General features: G+C 35.9%; 4 protein-coding genes across 7 annotated transcripts in view; 2 read left to right on the forward strand and 2 right to left on the reverse strand.

The window, feature by feature from the left end:
- The first annotated feature begins 456 nt into the window (after nucleotides 1-456).
- Nucleotides 457-4826, forward strand: LOC149717724 (serine/threonine-protein kinase TBK1-like). 2 transcript variants are annotated; one of them, XM_089840594.1, is made up of 19 exons: nucleotides 457-568; nucleotides 628-730; nucleotides 1056-1381; nucleotides 1446-1575; nucleotides 1642-1732; nucleotides 1799-1889; nucleotides 1949-2106; nucleotides 2188-2295; nucleotides 2363-2542; nucleotides 2631-3023; nucleotides 3099-3200; nucleotides 3268-3373; nucleotides 3439-3578; nucleotides 3635-3711; nucleotides 3785-3824; nucleotides 3907-4102; nucleotides 4172-4419; nucleotides 4483-4554; nucleotides 4616-4826. In XM_089840594.1, the coding sequence occupies exons 3-19, from the start codon at nucleotides 1103-1105 to the stop codon at nucleotides 4698-4700; spliced, it is 2496 nt and encodes an 831-aa protein (XP_089696720.1). In that variant the 5' UTR covers nucleotides 457-568; nucleotides 628-730; nucleotides 1056-1102; the 3' UTR covers nucleotides 4701-4826. The 2 variants fall into 2 exon arrangements, with proteins under 2 accessions (XP_089696720.1, XP_089696719.1); XM_089840593.1 differs by having other exon boundaries at nucleotides 538-730.
- Nucleotides 4827-5803: 977 nt separating this feature from the next.
- Nucleotides 5804-8498, forward strand: shop (sulfite oxidase). Its single transcript, XM_089840597.1, has 8 exons — nucleotides 5804-6015; nucleotides 6073-6302; nucleotides 6365-6600; nucleotides 6676-6872; nucleotides 7031-7220; nucleotides 7350-7767; nucleotides 7840-8126; nucleotides 8217-8498. Exons 1-8 carry the CDS (start codon nucleotides 5945-5947, stop codon nucleotides 8385-8387), a joined length of 1800 nt encoding a protein of 599 aa, XP_089696723.1. The 5' UTR covers nucleotides 5804-5944; the 3' UTR covers nucleotides 8388-8498.
- Nucleotides 8179-13436, reverse strand: LOC149717726 (dynein axonemal assembly factor 5-like). The gene is made up of 8 exons (XM_089840592.1): nucleotides 11689-13436; nucleotides 10577-11045; nucleotides 10145-10520; nucleotides 9848-10069; nucleotides 9625-9780; nucleotides 9396-9567; nucleotides 8821-9337; nucleotides 8179-8760 (listed from the first exon to the last, which is right to left on the reverse strand). Exons 1-8 carry the CDS (start codon nucleotides 12113-12115, stop codon nucleotides 8448-8450), a joined length of 2652 nt encoding a protein of 883 aa, XP_089696718.1. The 5' UTR covers nucleotides 12116-13436; the 3' UTR covers nucleotides 8179-8447.
- A 925-nt stretch (nucleotides 13437-14361) lies between these two features.
- Nucleotides 14362-25440, reverse strand: part of LOC149717727 (LIM domain-binding protein 2-like) — a 41976-nt gene continuing 30897 nt past the window's right edge. For 2 of the 3 annotated variants that reach the window (XM_089840614.1, XM_089840612.1), the window contains exons 6-12: nucleotides 20591-20653; nucleotides 20344-20466; nucleotides 19758-19847; nucleotides 18463-18586; nucleotides 18005-18058; nucleotides 17220-17362; nucleotides 14362-15733 (exon numbers count right to left, since the gene is read on the reverse strand). In XM_089840614.1, the coding sequence (XP_089696740.1) occupies nucleotides 15347-15733; nucleotides 17220-17362; nucleotides 18005-18058; nucleotides 18463-18586; nucleotides 19758-19847; nucleotides 20344-20466; nucleotides 20591-20653 (984 nt within the window). In that variant the 3' untranslated portion in view covers nucleotides 14362-15346. Of the gene's footprint in view, nucleotides 15734-16436; nucleotides 16485-17219; nucleotides 17363-18004; nucleotides 18059-18462; nucleotides 18587-19757; nucleotides 19848-20343; nucleotides 20467-20590; nucleotides 20654-25440 lie in introns of all 3 variants that reach the window. The other variant, XM_089840613.1, reaches the window with a different exon arrangement.

Raw genomic sequence — 25440 nt, forward strand, 5'->3', positions numbered from 1 at the left:
CTATTTAAAAGGTCATAAATAAAATAAAATTCAAGGGGATATTCACTAAATTAAACAATATATACACTTTTTTCTACCATGAAGCTTCTTTAATTAAATATGATTCTAAATTATTAAATTTTCATGGCCAAAAAAAAATAAATAAATTCAACTAAATTATTATATACACATTGTCTAATTTGGTGAACATCCCCTTATATTTTATTTTATATATATATGGCTCTAATTAATAAAGTTTCATGGCAGAAAAAAAATAAATTCAGAAAAATTAAGTAGTGAATAGCCCCTCTATCTGGGATAGAATCTGGGTGGGGGGGGGGGGGGGTGAGGTCTTCGCTCGATATTTTACCAAAGTCCAAATTTTTTATGGGAACAATTCAACAATCTACCATAAATCTTTCAATAACAACAAAGTTTGTTTTTACCCGAAACTGGTTTGTATATAGGTAAGAATGACGTAATTTTCTAACTAGTTCATTCATTGGCTGCTTCCTAGTTTCGTTTTATTACCCCCTTTAAAAGGGGGACGGGCTTATATAGAGAATGAGATTTTAATAAGTGTTCAATCGTAAGTAGAGGTACTCGGCGGCGATCACCCTAATTCTATATATATATATATATTTAAAGGATATAGTTCCTTGTTGTTTGAAGTTTGATAAATTTCCCCATAAATATCAATTTGAAGTTTTGGAATACATTTCCGGAAATTTGTATAAGAAATTATAACTGGGTAAGTCATAATCATAATGAATGAAATTCAACCATTGTTTCAAATAATGATGCAATATTAAAGGGGAAATACCAAATATGTTTTAGTTAACGGAATGTAATTAGTGCAGTTTCATTATTCATTATTCATAATATCACTCATTTAGAACTTTAAGATATTATTCTTGTTGTAGATTAACCTACTCTTCAAGTTTGTAAATAAAACTAAAAGTTTGAAGCCAGTTTAGTTTGATACTTAACGTTTTTAAATTAAAATTAATTAATTAATTAACGTCAGTGTACTTTAATTAATGTTATTGCCTAAAATTTAAGCGTTTTCTTTATAGATATCTTCAATGAACTTAGTATTTAAATAAATAAAAATTTAGACAACATGGCACATCATCACGGAAGGCACGGGAGTTCGAGTAGTTCCAGTTCAGATGTGCATGGATCTGAGAATTACGTATGGAATACGTCTAGTTATTTAGGGAGAGGAGCTACGGCTGTTGTTTATAAAGGTGTACATAAAGAAACGGGAGAACCAGCAGCCATCAAAACATTCACTACAGATGGATTTCATAGACCTCCCGATGCCTTAATGAAAGAATTACAAATATTGCAAACTATCTCCCATGAAAATGTTGTGAAGTTATTGGCTATTGAAGAAGAAGTAATGCTTATAGTCTTCTTTTCAAGATACAAAATTATTCAAATTCAAACAAATTATTTGTTAGATTCCAAAAAGAAACAAAGTAGTTGTTATGGAACTTTGCTCGGGGGGAAGTTTGTATCACATATTAGATGATCCGGAAAATTCATGTGGTTTACCGGAAAATGAGTTTCTTTTAGTTTTGGAACACTTAAGTATGAAACATGTTTAAACATATTCAAAATTATGTTAAGAGTTTTAAATTGGGATGATAATTTTAGCTGCTGGTATGAAGTATTTACGTGGAAATACCATAAGTCATAGGGATTTAAAACCAGGGAACATCGTCAAATTTATCAAAGAAGATGGAAGGTGACATTATTAAATGATAGTAATAGTAATTAGAACATGGAGTTTAAACAAATAAACTCGTTTCAGTCACATTTACAAGTTGACAGATTTTGGAGCTGCAAAATCAATTAAAGATGATGAACAGTTCACATCCTTATGTGGAACTGAAGAATATCTTGTAATAAACCCTCAAAACTATAAGTTAAAGCAAATTAACATTTTCTCGTGTAAATCCAGAATCCAGATATTTATGACAAAGCCGTCATGAAAATACCAGAATCAAAAACATTCCTTCCAAGTGCGGATTTATGGAGTATGGGTGCAACAATTTATCATGTTGCAACTGGATCATTGCCATTCAGACCTCATAGAGGAAGAGATAACAGAGCTGGCATGTAATAGAGTACAACTTTAAATAACTTAAATAAGTATGACTTCAAAACGTGTTGTGTTGTGTTGTGTTCTTGTAAAACTAGGCATTTCATGCTAAGGAACAAAGCTTCTGGAGTCATATCAGCAGTTCAACATGATGATGGAACTATAGAATGGAGTAAAGAGTTGCCAAAGACATGCCTTCTCAGTGTGTCAGTATCTCAAAAACAATTTATCATTCCTTGAAACATGTTGAACTTAATTTGAACGCAAAAACAGGGGTTTAAGAAGACTTATCACGCCTTTGATTGCCGGACTTTTGGAATCAAGGCAAGAAAAGGTTTACACCTTCAATCAGTTCTTCCAGGAAGTCGCTGATATAATTGCTTGCAAAGCATTCTATTTATTCAATGGTCAAAACTGCACCAAAGTTACACTGTACACGAAACCAACTGATGAGTTAGACTTATTTTTATTACTTAAATTTAAACAGTACATCTTTTAAAAGAAAAGAAATGTTGATAACACATCTTTATCATGACCAAAGAATGATAGATTTACAACATGATATTGCTGCCACAACTGGAATAGCTATCGAAGACCAACTACTTTTCACATACAATAATCACAAATTGGATACCAAATGTGGATTAAAAATACACGAATTGAAAGACCTAACAGAAGAAAACAGACCGGTGTTACTTTTAAGTCGTTCCTCAACCGAAATTGGAATTACTAAATCAACGGAAATTGCTGGAATTTCAACATGGTCTCATCCACCCATTTCCAAATTCCCAATCTTTGATATGAAACTAGTTAATTTGGACCACGATGCTTTTAAGGGCAAAAGCTTCACCAGTTCAGCCTACACCGTGAAAAGGCATATTGTCTATATGTTAAAGTGTTACAATCACTTGACAGAACTTCCCAGAGCTTTATCGTAAGTTCCACAATGAGAGAAAAATAATGCAATTTCATGGTTATGGATTTGGAATGTTAAAAACTTTCATTGCAGTTTCATGATCGAAGAGGAATTGAGGCTGTTAATTCAAACTGCCACAAATATCATACAATCTTTCTCAAAGACTGATGATTTATTGAAATTACTTGCAAGACAGTAAGAGATGCAATTGAAATACCAAAGAACGTAAAGATACATAGAAAACTTTTTCATTTGTCCACAGCTATTCAATTTTCAAAGAACTAACTGAAACTTGTTGCGAATCTAATACAACTAGTCTTCAACAATTGGGATCAATTTTGAATGATAAAAAACAAGAACGAGAAACTGTACGATGAAAAACTGAAACTATATCATCTTTACAATGTTGAAATTATGTTTTTTTCGACTGTAGGTTAGCCTTGTGCTCAGAGCACTACGTGTAAGAGCCTCAAGTTTGGAACAACGATTCCTTTCCCAGCAAAAAGGACAACTTTATAAACAATGGGAAAATCAGTTGGCTGAGAATATTGGAATTGATAATCTAACTGGATGGTATATACTAGAGAGATTATTGTGAAATCAGAGAGGATTTAATTGGTTCTTTTCAGTGAAAATATGGCTGCAACTTACGTCAAAGATATAAGAGATGCTTGGAAAGCCTTAGCCAAATTCAGGGAAATGAGAAGTAACACAAACAAGAAATGGTAATTAAAAATTACATCTAAATTACTAATGAAATGTTTTAACTCCCAATTAAGGATTAGCCTTTCATGATGAACAATTTCATCAGTTGGAAAAGTAAGAACAAGAACTTTCATTGTTTTTCAATTTTATAGTTTTAGAGCTAAGCTAAAGAACTATTGAATCATTTTGAATGAAGGATTAAACTGAAGAGAACTGGGGATAAGTTAATGTCACTGTGGCAAAAAGCCAGTACCAATCTTCGACAATCCAATAAAGAGCTGAACAAATGGTACAGTCTGGCCAATGTTGGCTTGGTACAAGTTTCGTGTTTAAGTAATGAAATTCGACAAGTCCAGAAAACTATTTTAGAATACGAACATTCCATAACCAAAGTGAGTTTCTTTTATGTTTTCCCCCAACAAATGTGAAGTATGAGAAATAAATAAATCATTGCAATTAAGGCTGAGGAAGAATGCGGAGAACTACTTCTACAAGCCTTAACAACTGTTAAAAGCTTGTCCAACAAAAAACCTAGCCTAATTAACGATAAAGACAAAGATAAAGATAAAACTCCAGTATTCTCCATCCTACCACCTCAACAAGTTGGCGAGTTTGTGTTGGACAAATCAAACTCTATATTGCCAATGGAATCTAATAACCGTGATGAATCTGAACCTCAGAAGTCTAAATCCTCATTGCTATTGAAAGAGTAATGCTAAATTTAATTTTTCCCGTGAAACTATGTCCTTCCTAACTTGTTTTGAGTTTTTAGATTACAAGAAGTAAAAGCCAGTACTGGATCATTGTGGTCAGTTGTTCAAGAAAACAACTCCATGATTGAACAGTAAGTTTACGTTAAATTACGTTAAATAAATGATACATTCATTTCTATTCATAATTTTTAGAGTGCAAAGCTTAGTTGCTCAATTTAACAACAACGAAGTTGAAAGACTTGTTGGTAACTTAAGTTTGAATCAAGAAGGTAATTAGGTATTGGACATGAAGTTGTAGATGCCAATAACAAAGTTTCCTTACATTTGAATAAAAACTTGTAATTTTTAGACTAGATACTGATATGTAAAAATCTGTATTACAATAAACGATATTTTAAAACTACTTTTCATTCATTTCATAACGTTTTTTACATTCACCCCCATTGTGCTAAGAATTTTACATAGATAGTCTAGACAAAAAGAGCTAAGCCTAACCCGTTTACCACGTGTGGCTAAGACAAAGAAATGGTACTTACAGCTTTGGTGTCTTCCTTAGTATCCTTTATTCCTTGATTCTGGTGTTCAGGAGTCCAATTGGGGAAGTAAGAAGCCTAATTAATTGAATGATAATCAAAATTCCGTACTAGCAACTTCAGTTTTAAGTTTTAAAAGCCCATTTGGGTAACGTGAAAATAGCTTTTAACTGAATACGACTCATGGAGTGGCCATCTTGGCTAATATCAGGAGCTTCGCAAGGAAGCGCGCATTTGGCGGGAGAATAAAGACCTCTAACCATACTTTTGACCAAAAAAAGAGGGAAAAGATGGCGGTAGCGTTCACTAACCGTTAAGCCTAACCTAAGCGCATTTTTCTTAAAACTTAATATTCTTACCTTTTTATTGTCATTCAATTATGATCTTGTAGTAGTTAATACAAGTAACTTAACTTTTCTTATTTAAACGATTCTAAACCCGAAATTATTCCCGATATCACTTAAATCCGAATCCAGCGTTGCCGATGTAAGTCCGTGGCTCTCATCAGCCTTTGATGTTTCCGCCAGTATATCGTTGCCACTTTTCCCAATAGATACCGCCACTTTCTGTAACAAAGAAAAATTGATCACGTGTCCAGTTTTTGGCGCCCATATTTAAATATTTTTCGCAAAATACTTGAGTGGAAACCGACATAACTTGGAGTATTTTTGACTAAAATTAAAGATAGAATTTTTTGTCACATAAAAATGACGAGTTCTTTCCATAAACTAGTTTGTCCTTCTATAATTATTTTTATTAAGGTCTTAGTTAGGAGAATTAGCCAAAATTCAAGTATAAAATGTTTGAATTAGCCGCTCATTCCGGGTTTGACCTTCAATGGCTTGACGTAAAAATGTCAGAAATCTCTAGGGGATCTATTAATCGGTCTTTGATGACAAGCTGGCTGGAAAACACTTTTAAGACCCAAGAAAGATAAAATTCTCAGAAGGTCCGTCGGCACTGATGCCCGCGGTTTAAAAAAATTAAGATGGTTATGAACAATTTGGTTAGATATTGCTCAAAGCACGCGTTTAAGTCAAATTCAGCACTATTTCGGGAGTAATATAAAGCGCTTTAATTAAACTAATTATAAATTAAGGAAAAAATTAATTACAGGATTAACTCGACGGGGAAAAAACACAAAAATTTGAAATGGTATTTATCATCCAAATATTACGCAACCTCATCCGATCATAATCAAGAGAGAAAATCGAAAAACAATGCGTCTAAGGTTGCAATCGGATTAGCCACAGGGTTGACGACCTTGGGTTTCGCGTATTATTTCTATAATTCCCAAAGGAAACGCTTACTAGGCATTGAACTCAAAGCTAAATCCCTAGATGATGGTAAATAACGTGTCAGGCTTATATTCATCCACTTAACAGCTCATTATATCTTGATCTGACAGATATCACATCACGTCATGAATCTGAAATACCAGGGTTACCCGTGTACACCGCCCAACAAGTGTCTGAATACGATGGACAGACAAAGGGGTCAAAAATATGGGTCAGCTTCGGACGCGGTGTTTACGAAATTACTCAGTTTGTGGGGAGCCATCCTGGGGGAGATAAGATCTTGATGGCTGCTGGGGGGGCCTTGGAACCCTTTTGGCAGCTCTATGCCGTTCATAAAACCAAACAGGTTATAATACTACAGTACAAGCTTGGGATGGGGACGAGAGGGGGCGTTCTTCAGATAGTTTGACGTCTATTGCAGGTGTATGAGATTTTGGAAGGATACCGAATAGGTAACTTGGCAGCGGATGATTACCAGGAGAGTGTCAAAGCGGGTGACGAGAGTGATCCTTATAGGGACGAACCTAAGAGGCATAAATCATTGCAGATTAGTTCTTTGAAGCCATTTAACGCTGAGACGCCTTTGTGGATTCTAGCTGATAGTTTTCTTACGCCTAAGTTAGTATTTTTGTCTCTGCTAGTTCAATGTAGCTCTAGAATGTGTGCCCCCCCCCCCCTACATGCATTATTTTGGTGGTCCGAACTGACGCCTAGTGGCCTCTTTGAAGTCGATAGCCATTGGTGGCTAATTAGAAACTCATTTTCTTATCACTTAGCTCATTATTTTACGTAAGAAACCATCTTCCCGTACCTGTTGTAGACGACAAAGAGTACCAACTTGAAATTGAGATACCTGGTAAAGAAATTGTCCTATTAACTCTGCACGATTTGAAGACCAAATTCCCCAAACACAAAGTTGTCTCCACTATACAATGCGCGGGAAACAGGAGGTCAGAGTTGAATAAAGTAAGCAGCGCGTTTCTTACTATACCACCACCAACGGTGCAAGCCAATACCTATAAATACTAAGAATTCCCAAACCACCAAGAACATCCTTATCAGAGTCGTAAAAGGTTATCTTAATTACTTTTCTAGATTAAGGAAGTGAAAGGTCTCAACTGGGGGGCCGCGGCAATAGGAAACGCTGAATGGGCGGGGGCTAAATTAGTCGATGTCTTAAAATACGCCGGTATAGACGAAGCTAAACTCGAGGACCCCGAAAATGGGACGAAAAAGACCATGGATGAAATGCATATGCAGTTCGAAGGTCTTGACACTGACCCCGCTAATCTACCTTATGGCGCCTCTATACCCGCCTACAAGGCATTGGACCCGAGAAACGATGTCCTACTCGCTTACGAAATGAACGGCGAAGAGTTACCACGTGATCATGGTTACCCTATCAGGGTTGTAGTTCCTGGTGTAGTTGGAGCCCGAAATGTTAAATGGTTGGGTAAAATAATTCTAAGTCCCGAGGAAAGTCATAGTCATTGGCAGAGACGCGACTATAAAGGTTTAAATTAATTACTTCTCTCGTGGTAATCGAATCTTTGAATGTTTCATCAACACCATCCCAATTGGACAGGGTTTTCACCTAACATTGATTGGAACAACGTTGACTTTGATACCTCTCCATCCATTCAAGAACTACCAGTTAATAGCGCGATATGCAAACCGGATAATGGTGAAGTTGTCACCATTAGCGATAAAGGGACAATTACTTGTCGCGGTTACGCGTGGAGTGGAGGGGGTAAACCAATTGTAAGGGTTGATGTCTCGTGCGATCAAGGTGCCAATTGGATAACGGCGACCCTTATTAACCAAAGAAAACCCGGGACATTGTTACCGGAATGGTCTTGGAGTCTTTGGGAGGTTTGTTTCAACAGTTTTGGCAATAAATTAAAAATGAATGAATAATTAATCGTAATTGCATTGAAATAATGTATATTTTTTTCTTTGCAGGTTGAAGTTCCAGTAAGTAAAGAAATTTTACAGAAAGGTCAAATGGAATTGGTTTGCAAAGCGGTTGATGGTTCGTATAACGTTCAACCGGATACCTTTGCACCAATTTGGAATTTACGTGGTGTTTTAGCAAATGCATGGCATAAAATTACAGTAAATGTTAAACAGTGAACATGAAAACATTTTGTTAAGTGTTGAGATGTTGCAAAAATATATTTTTTAATTAAATCTTTAAAGTTGGATTGAATTGAATTGTTGAATAAATTTTTCAACAGTGTCCTTTAGGGCGGGTATATCTTTCGACTGTTCAATTTGAATTGCGAATAGTTTGGGATTTAAAATACCCACTTTTTGCAAAAGATTTTCGACAACTTTTCGTTGTTGTCCTTGAGTTTTACTCATTTCGAGTTCTCTCATGGCAACTTTAATTACTTTTTCGGTGTCCATGAAATTGGCAATTTTCTCTCGAAAAATCATAGAACACATGATTCCCAAGCTTTCGCAACTTGCTGAACGAACATCGTTGTTCACATCAAACTCCAACCTTTGAAAATTAAAATAAAATGTGCAACACTTGAAGCACAATTGCAACCAATTGAATTACCTTGCAATTAACTCTTTCTGAAGCAAGATCCAATTCATTTTCAAACTCTCAGCTTTTGCCAATGAATTCAATTTGAACAAATCCCCGATAACTTTGCATGAAATGGATCTACAAAGAGCTGACTCTGAACTGTTCAATAAATTCGATATAACTGGTGTTAACTTCGATACAAAGTTTTCCATCCACGTTGTTTCGACGTTGTTGCATTTAATTGCGAACCATTTACGGTTTATTAGAGTTAACAAGCAATTAAGTACGGCCGATTTCAAAGAGTTTGCCGAAAGACCCGGAGTTGCTAGTTCAAGTTGAGGCAAAAATACGTTTTCAATCAAATGTTTCGATAAATCGTTCAAGTTGTAAGTCGGGGGTTCCTCCAAATCCATGGTTTTTTCCAGGAATTTCGATAGTATGGTGTAGAATACTAATTTCTGCAATGGTTCCTTCCTATCTGATATGTTACGAGTGATAATGTCCAAGATTTTATCATCGGACTTCATCAAAACCCGTGATGGAGTTACTAGAATCAAAGATTAACAAGTTTTTAATCATGCACTTAAATTAAAATTAGTAATTACCTTTAATTAAGTATTCAAATATGGTTAATTCCGGCGTAGATAATTCCCATAATTCATGCGTTACAGTTAAATCATTTAAGAATTTTTGAAAGTGCAATTCGTAAATGCACTTTTTATCCATTCCTTGAGGTCCTTGAGGTAATGAAGATAAAGTGCTTAGAAGTGATTTGACCTGTCATCAAAACGAATTTAAGATTAATTTAATCCATTGATTTTAAAAGATGCGAACCTTCTCGTGAACATCGAACTGCTTTTCCATCAAGGCACCGATAGTTGTAAGAATTACAAAAGGGTCATAAGTGTCCTCCTCCGCGACAACTGGTAATACATGTCCCTCTTGAACTATAGATTCCATCAGCAATATTAGAGGTTCTTTCACTAAGTGCTGAGATGAATCTTAATTAATTAATTAGACGCATTATACAAATTAGTTTGCAATGATTTATAAATACCGATGACGATTGGCATATTTTTTTATGAACAAGTAGCGCATTGGTCTTTTTCCAAATTTCCTCGCAATGAGTGGATTGTTCATAAGTGAACAATAAAATCCATATTGCAGCGGACAATATTTTAACATGACTTTCTTCGTAACTAGTTATAATTGGAAAGAGAACTTCGGACCATACTGTACTGCTGGCCAAACAACTAATGGCAATACAGCAATTTTTACACTGTAATTCATATTGAAAAGCAATAAAATTACTCGAAGAAAACATTAAATTCACTCAAATTCAGTAAAAACCCACGTGTTCAATGGCAATTTTATTATTCCTAATTTCTAAGAGATTGGCTTGAAATTTTATCAGAGATGTGAAAATTTCGTACAAATGTGGAATGCAAGATTCTTCACCATGCCTAAGTAACTGATGAAGTAACGATATGGAATTATCTCTGGTAATTTCGGACCAATTGTCATTTAGTTCGTTCAGAACCGCTGGCAGTATTCCACGTAAGTGTAATGAAACCATACGCCGACATCCCTTATTAGGTCTAGACATAATTTTGTGTTCATGATAGTTTAAACTGTCATCAGGATAATGTTCTACATAATCACTGAACGACTTTTCGTGTATTTTGAAATATTTTTCGCCAGTTTTCATCCATGAGGCATTGGCTTTATTTCTGAATAGAATAACAGGTCACCTTTGAAGGTTATCGTTACAAATAGGCCTAATTACCTAATGTTTTCAATGGGGTCCGAAATAGTGGTTAAAACGAGTGGTAAAAATCTCAACAAATATGCCGAGTGATATTCAAGGCACAATATTTCGTGCATAAGTTCACCGATTACTTCTGTAAACGCTTCTCGGACTGAAGAAGATTCTTCTTTAGCAATACATTGCCCTAAACTTTGCGTAATTTCTTCAGTATGTTTTGATAAGCGTTTAAAGTCAGTTTTCATTAAAACTCCCAAAGTTCTAATGGCAGTAATTCGAACTTTGCCTTGCCGGTGTTTTAAAAGGTTACATAAAATTTTTACAAATGGTTCTAAACTAAAATCATCATTTTCCATGTCATTTTCATTAAGTCTGTTCGCAAAATTAATCAAGCAGTCACAGCTTTCTTTTAGAGTTTCGGCGTAATCATCCATTAAGGTTAGGGATAAAGTTGAGATGACAGATTTCTTTAAATCATTATTTAATAGGCCTGTAAATAGAATTAAATCTATTTATTCTATACCCCGTATTACAGGGCCGGATTAAGCAATTTTGCACACGGGGGCCGAGATAATATGCGCCCCCTTAAGCCCCGAAAAAAGGAACGGCAAATGTTGCCAGTGGGGAATAGTTTAACCATAAGTTCCTAATATATCTTCCATAAGTTTGTCACTGGTTACTGTGAGCTTGTAATGAAGTGACGTAGGTCATAGATTCGAGGTAAAGCGACGCTTACAGACAGGCTTAGTACAGACTAAATACGAAAATGGACTGAAAAACCGAGTGTAGTCAATTCTCGCTTGTCGTTCTCGAACAAGCTCTCAGTATTCAGTAAGTGTCTTGCATTACGAAGTGTCATACTTATGGAAAATATCTTATAAACTTATGGTTTAACTCAATGCGGCCCCCAACAAGCCTTGCCCCGGGGGGCGTGCCCCACGCCTCCCTTAATAGAGAGCTTTCAGTTGGAGGAGGAGCTGAGTCTCGTGACATTATTTACGCTGCCATATTGGTGGATTTAAAGCAGGAATGAAGCTGAGACAACCTACCAGAACAGGGGTAAGATTTGGAAGGGTGTGACGTACTACTATCCCATCTGAAAGCTCCCTAATTTTTATACATGCAAAACTTACCGTTGTAGGTTAAAACAGTTTTTAATATTCTCAGATACAAAAGTCTAATTTCTTCCGAGTCTTCTGGGCCATTTAAACATTTGATAATTATTGGTATAAAATCTTGACAATCAGATGTTCGTATACACTTTATATCTGAAAGTATTACTAGCAAAATTTCGGCAGCTAGCTCTCGACAACGTTCAGTTGGATCTGATTTGATTATTTCGATGATTGGTTTTATGATATTTGATGATAAAAGTTCCATTTCACTTTCACTTATTGCGCATTCGGCAACTTTGGTCACACTTTTAAAATCCACGATATTTTCATAGAGTTTTGCCAAACCTTTTTTTCGCGCGTTTCTGTTCTCAGCATTTAAATTAGCCAACTCCTTCGAAAAGTCTGCGCAAAATGATTCCAAATCAATTAGTTTTTCACTATCCATCTTAATAAAAACTGGTAAACTAATTGCGATTAAATAACGATGCCTTTGCGATTAAATAACGATGCCTTTAATTAACCGATGAAATACTAAAATACGAAGTACAATCTCTCCCGAAGTCTCGATACCAACAACGCGCGTGAGTGAAAACTTACTGTCAAATGATGCTAGCAGACGACACATTTCCAAACAACAAAGGAGACAGGATCACGGGACTCCGCTTCAGCCAATCATCTTCGAAGGCGCCAATTTCAAAAGTTTTAAGAAGCACATGGGTGGTAAGTCAACGTGGCTGAATGAGCTAAGCCTAAAAGAAGAAATATTTGGAGAAAACGTAAATGAACAGTTGATTTATTTTGAAAAGACACATAGGTACAAGATAACAGAAACATGGGTGGTGTTGTTTTGTTTTGGGTAGTTTTTTTTTTTCTTTCTTTTTTACACAAGACAATAAAAATGATCATGCTTCATTACCATTTATATAATATACCCCCCAAAAAAATGAAGATTATTTACAGATTGGTCATTTAGAAAAAAATGACCCTTTGTCTTGTATTATTTAGCGTGTAAAAACGATTTCTTGGGTTTTGTTTTTTCGGAGATAGAAAGAAAACCTTTCGACAGTATAAAATTTTTTTTTTGCCTAATCAGTGTTAGTTAATACTTTTTAATTCCCCCAAGTTGACAAGTATTTTAATCCTCGCTACTTGGTTAAATTACAAATTACCGGACATATACTAACTCTTTTTTCATTACCGAGATTACGCGTAATTTACCGTAACCCCCGGGATTAATTAACCCGCGTGTTTTAATTAATTTTACCTCATCGAAAGTACTAGTAAACGAACGAAAAAAAAAAGTGTTTGGTGATAAATGCAACAGTCCAAATTCAAGGCTTGTTTTTTTTCTCGTTAACGATAATTTAGAGATCTTTTCTTTCTTTAATTAACTTAATATTTAATCATTTTTGGTAATGATTAATTGATTATATTATCATGTATTCTTTGTTTTAGAATTGTGAGCAAGATAAACATTTGTTTTTTGTTGTTGTCTATGTAGAATTTCATTTTTTTTATAATATTTTTATACAGTCGTCTTGGTCTTTTATTTAAAAGTTAGAACAGAACTGAACTGAACTGAACGAATACATCGAAGAGAGGTTCAAAAAAAAAAAAAAACTTATAGTACTTCGAATAAAAATTAAACCAACAGCTGCCCAATACCCACCATTATAAATATTAAATATTTAATTTTAAACTAAATTAAACCTCTATTCGATGTATTCGTTGCGTAAAAGCTGTAATTAAAGAAATTAATTTCCTGCTAATTGGCCTTATTCCTGATCAGCGCCACCGAGGTGTAGCGGCGACTTTTGGAACTATAATAATACGGTAGCCAATCAGAGGTGGCGCTGGAGTCGATGGACTCTGATGGAGGTCTGTTATTTTTTCTGTTTTGATTATTACCGCTTCAACTTCAATAGCCAAGGCTTAACAAGCGATATGGTTTCAAGAGTATTAAAAGTTGATTTTACCTTTCTTATTCTGTCTAATATTATGAAATAAGACTTTCGGAGTAAGTTTTCATTCGATTTTGGTCTATTTGGAGATTATTCGGTTAATAATAATTAGTTAAAACATGTTTTTTGAAGTTGAAGCGGTAATAATCAAAACAGAGAAAATAACAGATCTCCATCAGAGTCCATCGACTCCAGCGCCACCTCTGATTGGCTACCGTATTATTATAGTTCCAAAAGTCGCCGCTACGCCTCGGTGGCGCTGATCAGGAATAAGGCCAATTAAAGTAAAAAAAAGAACACGAAAACAAATCCCCCATGAACTAAAATAAAAATTAGTTTTCGGAGAGAATGGAAATATATTTAAATATATATATAACCAATGAAGTAGTTTTTAAGAAACATAATCTGTACATTTCATTATAAAAAACATAATGAAATTTAAGAAGTAACAATACTTTCGCTGCTCTAAAGAGCGCAAAAGTAAAAAAACCAACCAAAGTGTGATAACGTTTTATGTACACAGCGATAGGGTGCAAAACCGGTAACTACGTAGCCTACTAAAAGTATTTGAGAAAATAACAAATGAGAAAATGGGGATTGTTTAAAATGAGAGGTGGTTGATTGGTTTAAATATCAGTACGATTTGGGATATCGATCATTTGTTATAATGTCTCACTATAAAATTATTTACACTCGTATTTTGCTTGTATTTCTGTTTTCCGTTTGATGTTTTTATCTTTGTATCTCTAATACTGTTTTCACTACTTTGTTTAAATAGTAGCTATCACTATTAAATATCTGTTGAGAATTTAAGGGAAAGAAAGAAAAAGGCCTCCCGTTAAACTCTCTCTCAATAACTATTATGTAATAAAAAGAAGATGAGGTATATTATTATTACTACTACAGAAGTATCGTATCTCGTTTGTTGGTTTTTCAATAAATTTTTAAGTTATTTCAATTTCTTTCGTTCAACGATGTTTGTGATGTATAGAAATAATGATAATGAATAAGAACAATGTTGTTATTTTCTCGTAAATATTTTTAGTCGGCCACGAGTTTTTAATTACATATTTTTGTTTGTTTGTTTGTTTGTTTGTTTATGTATATAGCCCATAATATATTTGGTATTTCATTTTTTGTTTCCAATGAGACGAGAATGATGAAGCTTTCGTTCTTTGTTTGTTTGTGTGTCTGTCTGTTTTGTTTCGTTAACTACCGTAGTCCTGAAATGGGGAGAGAAAAAAAAATGCACGACGCGTCACACCAGAAACCAACGCTGCCCCCTTTAAGGTGTGTTGTTAAAAATCAGCATCGCGCGATTTTTTTTAATTATAATTTATAATAAAAAAGTTTTTTTTTTTTCTTATAACTATTAAATATTTTTAGTCTTTTTGTTTTAAATCAGAGGCGATTTCGCCTCGGACGTCCACGTGGTCTACCCCCGCGTCGACCCCGAGTAGCGGTACCCGTTGAACCACTAGCGCTACCGGGTGTTCCGGGTGTTAAGGGTCCGCCGGAAGCCTCGTCACCACCGCTTCCGTCATTATATGACGGACTTAACCAATCGTTGGTAGCTACCGATTGGCGACCTTTGCGTCCGGCTTGCCCTTGTTGGGCGGGGGTCGGGCTTAGTCCCATCGTTCCGCCAGTCGGTCCACCACCCGGTTCAAAGGGTCCTCCGCCGTCGTACGAAGACGGGTTAGACCAATCGTTATTCACTGGTTGATGGCCGGCGAAGGCTTTTTTTCGTCCTGATTGGCTTGGTTGGATTGGGGAGTTGCCGAGGACGAATTGTTGCCGCGCTCGGTTGGTACTTGGGACGGGGGAGCTTGAGAGGGAGGGGGAATTTGGGGAGGCCCCACTGCATTCGGCGGACCCGACCACGAAGCGTTGGTTGGGGGTGGTGGCGGTCCGCCGGCCGCGTTTGGGCCCGGCCCCATCTGATTATTGCCGCCAAATTCGTCACCGTTGTCCTCTAGGCCGTTGGCGGCTGCGGCGGCAGAGGCGTCGTACTGCGTATTCTCCAGGCGGGTGATCAGGCGCTCGTCCTCGTCGCCAAACTCGCCGCCCATAAGGGACGGCTCACCCACAACCATAACGTCCTGTTACGCGCGCAAAGACAAAAGTCAAAAAAAAATAATGAATACCCATACAAAACCATTAACACACTGTCCAACCAGACTAACTAGGCTCGGAGATCATTCAACAAAGACTCGCAATGTCCCAAACCTTCCCGTAAGCAATCTACCATTCAGCGCAAGGCGATGTACACACACGTGGCCTAGTTCATCTGACCAGAACCTTTCCCCCAACGAATTTGCCAAATGCTTCCAGCAACCCTACCCCACTTTACATTAGGCATTTGAATTGAAAACAGTCAAGTATATCAAAACGGCACCCCTGGTTTCAACAGAAAATACATCGTGCCAGTTAAGTATTTCCAAGCAAAACTCACAACTGTTTTAATATAAATCAAAAACTAAACAGTACTACTCTTCAAAAAAACTCTTTTGCAAACGTGCAATGTGAAAAAACAATATAGCAAATGTATATATTTTTGTATCTCGTTCCTCAACCTATCCCGTTAAAAATTCATTACATCCCCAACATCGTACACAATTTAAAACACTTTTTTGCGGTCTTTATTCAGTTTACGAAGGAATTTAATTCTAATTATTAGCTTTCAAAAATCATTTTTAAGGGGGTAGCCAAGAAGAGATATTCCTGATATTTTTGTTCTTTTGCGTAAATTTTACGAATAAAAGGCAGGCAAATGAAAAAGGAATAATATCAAGAGATACTTGCCCCGTCTTTTTTTGTTAGCCCCCAACAACACTACGTCTGATTCGGCAGCTAAGAACAAAAAATAACGTTTTTTTGAAAGCTAACAATCGAGAATCTAGACTTTTCTTTATTTTTTTATTATTTAACGCCATCTACATTTTCTAGTTTTCCCTCCCAAAAATTTCCCCATCAAATAGTTCCACAAACGGTAAAACCACAATGCGACATACCTACCTGAACACCTATAAACGTTGGCAAAACATAAAAAAATGGTACGCCATACGATAACTTATAATTGTACCCAAAAAATTCAAAACGTAAGACACTGAGTGGCATTGAAATTTATAATATTCCCACAAAATAATCATAATATATGATAAAAAAATAATAATCATAATAATAATGGCAGAATTGAACTATAAGAAGTCATTTCCATCAACTGTACAATTCAAATGCCATCCACCCAGCCATATCAGGGTCAAATTATAACTTTTGGACCCCTTTGGGTTTAGAATAAAAAAGCAAAAATAAAATAACCTATATTTATTTATTAATTTAGAAACTTAAATCTTATATATTACGATTTAATGCAATTGTATAAGAAAAATAAAAGATTAAAATAAAATTTGACCGATCACCGCGCGGGTCAACTGACTAAACCCAACCTAACAACCCGTCTAAGAACAAAACAAGATGGTCCAAGACATACGACAAACTTTTCCGACATTAAACTACTTAATATCCGCCCAAGGAAAGGGATTGTTTTTACAACTCCAAACATACTAGAAAGAATCATTGTCCTACCTGAGAAGCCAAGGAGAAATTGGGAGGTCCAGGTGACATGTTCTTCTTCTTCCCTCCACCGGTTGCACCACCCGTAGCATTCCCAGTATTATTGGTTGTCGAAGATTTTCTTTTTCTCCGTTTACTAGGAGGTCTTTGAGTTTCTAATTCATTATAATAAAACGAACATTCAATTAAAAACGTAAGCAGAGTTACGTGTCAAAAGGCATCGACACCTTGAACGAGTCAGAAATGTATCCACAATTTTAGAAGACCACTTACAAATTAAATCAAATTGTATGATTTCATTTTAAAATACATTTCCAACTCGTACAATTCAAATTACAATTAGTTCTAGACTAATTGCTATATATGTTTCATCGTAAAAAATTAAGATAAAAAACGTACAAAGGAGCCAGAAAACTATAAAACAAACAGAACAGAACCAAACTGAAGCCAATAAAAGAAAAACAAGCGAGAAGAAAAGGATATTAAAAGCAGAATTAAAAATAATAAGGAATAATAAACTTTTTCTTTTCTTTTTTTTTAATTCCCAAATCACCTGGCAAACTAGCAGAGAAACGTTAAATAGATCATTTAATTTAATTTTTTAAGGCGGTTAATGAAATATTAGTGTATTAATTAATTAATTAATTATTATCTGTTATTTATATATAAATGCAGAGCTTTTTTTTGAAGGCAGGCAGGAAATATATATATTTTTTCGATAATATTTAACAATCTCCGTTCAAATAAATATATTAGGGTTATTATGGATGGTTGTGAAAAGCCTGCGTTCAACATACCTACTTCCTGAGTTGGTTTAAGGTCATTTGAGCTGGGCCCACGATGGGCAGCACCTATAGGCACACATAGCAAAATCGGAACTATCAATTACATATTACATCCAAAAATGACCCGATTTATTTTCTCCCGAATTTAATTCATTTAACCTTTAACCCCTGAACTAATTTAAGTAATAACGTTTTAATTTAAACTATATAACCCAATTTTCTAAGGGCTTTCTAACAATATATATTATATCATTTTTTTAAAGCCTCGTTTGCTGAATTTTCCCCAAAAATAAAACGTTATAAATTATAATAAATAATTAAATTAAAAATATGGCAAAACGAAAAAAATATGAAAAATTATAAAAAAACAATAAATTGGGTTTAAAAAATAATAATAATAATTAAATATTGATTGTAAAATAATAATGACGCATATCAAGACGAGTTATAAGAAAAGGTTTTTAATTTACCTGGTGGTGCTACCATTCGTTGCCACTTCTGGAAGAGGGTAGTTTTGAGACAGTCTCTCGGACTAAGAGCGTAAGCTTTATGTCGGGACATAAGTTCTTGCATGGGTTCTAGAATGACGCATAACTGCAAAATATTTAGAAAAAGACAAAAAATAAACACCCATCTTAAGAGAGAATTGAATATATTGGATTTAATTGGTAATTTAAAGGGATAATAGCACGTATAATTGAAAGGGACAATAGCAAATATAATTTAAAGGGATTGAAGCACGTATAATTTAAAGGGACGATAGCAAATATAATTTAAAGGGATTGAAGCACGTATAATTTAAAGGGATTGAAGCACGTATAATTTAAAGGGATTGAAGCACGTATAATTTAAAGGGATTGAAGCACGTATAATTTAAAGGGATTGAAGCACGTATAATTTAAAGGGATTGAAGCACGTATAATTTAAAGGGATTGAAGCACGTATAATTTAAAGGGATTGAAGCACGTATAATTTATAGGGATGGTAGCACGTATAATTTCAAGGGATGGTAGCACGTATAATTTAAAGGGATTGAAGCACGTATAATTTAAAGGGATTGAAACACGTATAATTTAAAGGGATTGAAGCACGTATAATTTATAGGGATGGTAGCACGTATAATTTCAAGGGATGGTAGCACGTATAATTTCAAGGGATGGTAGCACGTATAATTTCAAGGGATAATATCACGTATAATTTCAAGGGATAATATCAGGTATAATTTCAAGGGATAATATCAGGTATAATTTTAAAGGGATAATATCAGGTATAATTTTAAAGGGACTGTAGCACGTATAATTTAGTGGGATAATATCACGTATAATTTTAAAGGGATAAAATCACGTACAATTTTAAAGGGATAAAATCACGTACAATTTTAAAGGGATAAAATCACGTACAATTTTAAAGGGATAATGTCACGTATAATTTAGTGGGATAATATCACGTATAATTTTAAAGGGATAATATCACGTATAATTTTAAAGGGATAAAATCACGTACAATTTTAAAGGGATAATGTCACGTATAATTTTAAAGGGACTGTAGCACGTATAATTTAGTGGGATGGTAGCATGTATAATTTAAAGGGATAATATCACGTATAATTTAAAGGGATAGTAGCACATATAATTTCGATTAGTTTTGTTATTTCAAAATCTAAAAGTATTATGAAACAATTTAAACTGCAATATACATAAAAAAAATTTGTTCTTATACGCTACTATCTCTTTTAAAACAAGATAAACTATAATAAAATTCTTACCCTGAGGTAATTTAATGTGGAATTCGTTAAACCCTGTCTAGTTATGTTTTTCGTCATTTGTTCCAGCATGGCCGGATCCTGCTGTTGAGTCTGTGCAACGAAAAATAAAAAAAAAAAAATATACACATATATATAAAAATTTCTCTCTAACGTTTCCAAGTTAAAACAATAAAGAATAAATGTGTTTAACACAGTCAGCAAGCGAGTAAAGGTATATGGAAATATATACCCCCACTTTCAAGTAAATAAGACAATAGACAATAAGTAGGCCTACATTGCTAGTATCATAAGTTTATAAGTGATATGTTCCTTCCATAAGTATGACACTACCTATACTTCGTAACGCTAGAGACAGCTCGAGCTAGTTCGAGAACGACAAGCGAGAATTGACTAGGCCTACACTCAGTTAATTAATTTTGCAACTAAATCTTCATATTTAATCTGTACTAAGCCTTTGACATGCAACGCCTCAAGAGAATCTATGACATACCTCACTCACTTCATGCACAAGCTCCAGTTTGTAACCCGTGCCAAACTTATGGGGAACATATCTTATTGGCTTATGGCGATATTTATTGTAACTCACGTGTATGGAAATGAGGCCCCTAGGGAGAAGTTCTCTATGTTGTCTCGTGGCAAAATGCCAAGATTTTATCCTCATCAAGTCGTCAAAAGTAAACTCTAATATCAAACGACCTTCCGTACATACCTGCGCCATGAAAAAAATCACAAAACAATGTTCATCGTCAAGTTAAAATTAACATATCAAGAAGAAACATGGGAAACTCGAAGCAATATTTAATATAATAAATAAATAAATAAATGATATTTACCACAACAGCGTTGTCTTTGGCAAATTGTTCTTTAGTCGGATCTATGGGGTATTGACCAAGACCCTGGGAAAAAATGAAAAGATTCGTATCTTAAGCATGATGACCCCAAAGACATTGAACATACTACTATCACTTTAAGAACTACTATAGACCATTTCGATTTAACTAATAGGGAAATATACGGGGGTAAAACTTTTGCCTTCCATCAGGCTTTTTGGCGCGTGCGTTGTAGTCTTTTAGTACCTGAGAGGGCGCAGAGACACGGATGGCAATGTACCATCGACCCCCCCCCCCTGTATGTCGCGATACAGAGGGTTGTTACCCCCTTTTTTACATAGAAAAGATCTGTACTAACAAAGTTTCTTACAATTAGCTGCCATATTGGAAAATGGTGGCCAAAATTTTAGAAACCTTCCTTATGGGGAATACCGTCACCGTGTCCACAGGTTTAAACCGAGGGCATTAAACCGAGGGGGGTTGACACTTGAGAACTCAGGTGTACAATATGTCTTGACATCAATGTACTATCAAAGCTGATCTGTGAGTTCCGAAGGCTTTGAACTCAATGCACTGTCAAAGCTGAACTCTTTTGAACTCAGGTGTACACAGAGATCCAAAGCATCTACCCCCTCGCATTAAACATACCGATTCACTAATCCTATACGTTTCAATATGAGGTCCACACAAACTCATTCCATTCGAATTAAACTACCCACTTCTCAACACCGTAAAAACCATGGATAACCATTTCGCGACAGTCACACAACAATAAAAGGGGGATCATGATCATACGCAAATTCCGTGTTAAACAAGAAGTTCATCAAGTTTAGTAACCCCTTCCCGCCAATACAGTCACACAGTGACATTCCTCAGTATATATATACATTTTTTAGCCCCAACATTAGGCCTAGACACCCGAATCTTCACAAGATACAAGAGAAGTTAGTATGGCGTAGAGAGAAAAAAAAGTCCTAAAAAAAAAAGAAGAAGAAATTTGCATTCTCGCGTCTGAGACGAAGATAGGCGAAAAATTGGGTTCTAGCCACCATCACCGTATAAACAGGCGTCAAGTTTATTGGAGCCAAAATACAGAGAGAGAAAAAATTAGTACCAAGAGTCGCTAAGAAAACCGTAGTAGACCTTCCTAGGTAAGGTTTAGGCAAGAAGTGATATCTAGTTTACTAGGGAGAAGGTATAAATTCACCCCACATTTCCTTCCAGCTTTATCTTCAGTCCAAACGTATAGTAGGTCCGGAGTTAATCCCCGTCTCCTCTAAATTACAACCAGCAATGGTCTCATTGGTTCTTGAAAACTCACGTCAGCGCGACGCGAATGACGAAAATTACAGTCATATTTTCCGACTGAGGAGAGTGTAGCGAAATAGCCCGGTCTCCTTTTACGTCCCCCCTTGTATTTTGAAAGGGGGACTGGGACTATGGCGCGCGAATACTTAGGCGTCTTATACTTTCTCCCTTATAAACTAGATATCACTTCTTGGTTTAGGAGACGAGTTATACCAAGGCGAATTCCAATAAATGTTTAATAAATAATAAAATAATCTCTGGTCAAACTTAGTTTGATTTGTCCTTTTCGAAATACAGGACACCGTGTTAAAAATTTAACTACAAATCCATCCGCTCCCCTCCCCCGAAGTCACGTGTCAACAAAAACCTTCGATCACGTGTTTGAAATTCACCCCTGATAACCCCATAAAAGTTTTCATTGAACTAGGTGAATGTATGTATGTGCATCAAAGGTTTTGGAACGACGACGCTACACGTGACGTGTTCGATAACGCGTCATTACTAAGGAGTTCAAAGATTCATTGTACAATCTTAAGAAACTCGTGATAGGTAGAAAGGTAAGGTAGGGTTGGTAATACCAGGTTAAGTTTCGACTTCAGTCTTAGAGAGAGCAGAGAGAGTAAATTCGGGCAAAGGCAAGGCAAGGCAAGGCAAGGCAAGGAGGAAATTTGGGTTCAGTCTTGGTAAGCTAAAGGCCCAACCAAGTCGACCCGCTTTTGCCTCCCCAGTTGAATCAATGGAATAGTTAGGAAGCTAGGTGACCTATCACCCCCCCCCCTCTACCCTTTTGCCCCCTTTACCAACGTTGCCTTACTGGAACTATAGCAGTCTCTAACAGTGCCAATAGACCAAAGCAGCAAGCAAGCCGCTTTCGCAACTTCTCTCTCTCTCCTTTTAGGCTGAACTGAAAACCCCCTTCTCTAAGACTAGGCCTAGTACATGGTGTACTCTCTCTCTCGCTCGCTCCTCTAACATCCAAATAGCATAGCAGCAGCAACGGCAGGAGGCAGAGCCCGAGCTCTGGAGTAGCGAGGATCTAACCAAAACTGCAGCCTACAACCCCGGTTTCCCCAGCTAGCTATCTTTTCTGGGCAACGGTTACCATAGCAACGCCAATCAATAGCCCAGCTTCACCATGGAAACCCAATCAATTTAGGTGCCGGTAAAGGCTAAGCTTAGGAGAGCTAGCTCACCAAGTAACGTACGTCCAACCTGCAACCGCGAATACAACGAAAATAGGCCTAAAGTTACTCCTGGATAAAGCCTAAACTGGCTTCTATCTTTATTCAGCTTTACAAGGTGGATAAATGAGAGGTTTCTGCGCTACTACCATGTTGTACGTAAAGCATGCATTGCATGCATGGCCCACGAAGGTGCTACGCTACAACACTAAAGTTAAACTTTAAACCCATGGGTTTTCCTTTCCCCAATTGTTATTGTTATTGGTCCAACAACATGCCTTTCTGTTTAATTCATCTTACACTATGGACAATGAAGGAAATACCCACACAGACACTAAAACTACAGTATTTGAGATAGTGCCACCTGGTCAACGCTGACCATATTACGCTGGCCAAAAAATTAAAGATAATTTCCTAACTCCTAATTCCAAAATAAATAACATTAGTAAAATAATCTACGCATTAAATGTTTAAAATATATTTAACCATGCAGGCAATATAACACAAGTTTAAACTCTATATATAAAGATATCGGGAGAGATTTGGGAGATTGCGTATCGGCAGAGGGTTTTAAAGATGAAGCGGAGAAGGGGGAGGGGGGCCTAGCATCCCCAAAAATAGGAGATTGATGGGGCAGAATTTTAACTTCCTAAGGGGTTGGGGTTGTGTTCGGGGGAGGGAGGAAAGGGGAGGGGGAGGCCGAGCACCTGTTGAGTCAGCCATTGGATAAATGTTGTGTTTGCTTGCTAGGCCTTAGGGGGTGGATGGAGCACGCTTTTCAACTTTTGGGAAAAGTTTCTAATACCGTTATAGACTTTTTTATTTTTACCAAAACTTCCTAAACGGATTGTTTTATTTGAATTGAATTGAACTGAATTGCAAGGGGATTCTAATTCGACAATTTAGAGTATTTCAATAATAATAATTCAGGGGGAAATTGGAGAAATTCATGGAAACTAACAAGGTCAACGATAACTCATTTGAAAGTAACGAATTCATTCGAAAACGTTTTGAATTCATGTATTACTTTGAATTATACATTAAAACATAAGTTAATAAGATATGTTCCGTTATAAGTTTGTCACTGGTAACAAACTGGAGCTTGTCATGTAGTGAGTGTCGTAGGTCATAGATTCGAGGTAAAGCGACGCCTGGTGCATGAAGCGCTGCATTTCAAAGGCTCAGTAAATACAGACTAAATAGGACTAGATGGAAGTCCTGAAATTTAACCGAGTGTAGGACTTCAATTCTCGCTTATGGTTCTCGAACTAGCTCTTGTAAGTCTCTTGATAGCATTACGAAGTATAGGTAGTGTCATACTTATGGATGGAACATATCTTATAAACTTATGATTGAAATAAATAAAGGTATAATTCTGAATTTGAATAACTATAGCTCCTGGACAACTTTGGGTGATAATAATTTTCATTCCTTAAAAAATATTTATCTTAAATCTTACTAAACGTAGTAAGAGAGGCCAATTAATAATGTCCTAATTTTAAAAGCCATTTTCAACAATCACTTTAGAGAAAGTCGACTATGACGCGTGGTTCCGAGGTTTGAAACCTAAAACCAGTTCCCGAAGTTTTCCCCCCCAATTCTTTTTTACTGAACTCTTTAGTAGCGCGTATTTCTTCGAAATTATTTCAGACTTTATAGTTAAAACAGTTAATTATTGTGTACAAAATGCAAAGTTAGGTAACTAAATGCGACTGGAGAAATTTAAGTAAAGATAATAATATTTAAATAATGCAAAAAGCAATAAAAACAGCAAGTAAAATATAATACAAGCGAGAGAAATGGATTAGATTAGACATAAATAATAAAAAAATGAAACAGGTGCTTAAACCAGGAAACGTAATGAAATTGGCGTACAACTTTTACAACTACCAAACCGAATGTTAAGCCTAAATTAAGGGTAACCGCGAGATACTTCATAATTCTTTCAGGAACCCATATAACACGCGAGAACATGCGACTAACCATTTTCTACTCTATAGGGAGCTGCCAGAGAGGTGTGGCTTAAAATGGCTCCTCCCATTTCCACCCAAATGGCCGCGGCAAACTTCACAGAGTAAAAGGCTAGTGGGGGGGGGGGGAAGCTCCTGATTGGCTAGAAGTGAGGGTCTGACGCTTAGTAGGGGAGATTTTCAACCCTTTTTCCACTCCCTATAAATTGACCAAATAGACGACTTCTAAATAAATGGAAGCCATTTGCAATAATAATCTAAAATTTTTAATTATATAAATAACCAATTTATCAAACTAGTTAAAAAAAAATAATAAACTCTAGCCGAGGGGCAGGTCACGAAGTGTAATTAGATCGGTGTACCTTTGACCGTACTAAAATGATTACGCTTAACC

This window comes from Phalangium opilio, unplaced genomic scaffold, assembly GCF_054372755.1.
Source record: "Phalangium opilio isolate 3A_F unplaced genomic scaffold, DU_Popi_V2 ptg000003l_1, whole genome shotgun sequence".
NCBI lineage: Eukaryota > Metazoa > Arthropoda > Arachnida > Opiliones > Phalangiidae > Phalangium > Phalangium opilio.

Excerpts from the sequence above, each read along its gene's own strand:
- LOC149717724 (XM_089840594.1), top strand. The coding sequence starts at position 1,103 with ATGGCACATCATCACGGAAGGCACGGGAGTTCGAGTAGTTCCAGTTCA. Across the intron at positions 1,382-1,445 it reads TATTGGCTATTGAAGAAGAA|ATTCCAAAAAGAAACAAAGT; the intron begins GTAATGCTTATA and ends ATTATTTGTTAG. Across the intron at positions 3,825-3,906 it reads CAATTTCATCAGTTGGAAAA|GATTAAACTGAAGAGAACTG; the intron begins GTAAGAACAAGA and ends TTTTGAATGAAG.
- shop (XM_089840597.1), top strand. The coding sequence starts at position 5,945 with ATGGTTATGAACAATTTGGTTAGATATTGCTCAAAGCACGCGTTTAAG. Across the intron at positions 6,601-6,675 it reads CCGTTCATAAAACCAAACAG|GTGTATGAGATTTTGGAAGG; the intron begins GTTATAATACTA and ends CGTCTATTGCAG. Across the intron at positions 7,768-7,839 it reads GCAGAGACGCGACTATAAAG|GGTTTTCACCTAACATTGAT; the intron begins GTTTAAATTAAT and ends CCAATTGGACAG.
- LOC149717726 (XM_089840592.1), bottom strand. The coding sequence starts at position 12,115 with ATGGATAGTGAAAAACTAATTGATTTGGAATCATTTTGCGCAGACTTT. Across the intron at positions 10,521-10,576 it reads GACCCCATTGAAAACATTAG|AAATAAAGCCAATGCCTCAT; the intron begins GTAATTAGGCCT and ends TATTCTATTCAG. Across the intron at positions 10,070-10,144 it reads ATAAAATTGCCATTGAACAC|TGTAAAAATTGCTGTATTGC; the intron begins GTGGGTTTTTAC and ends TATGAATTACAG.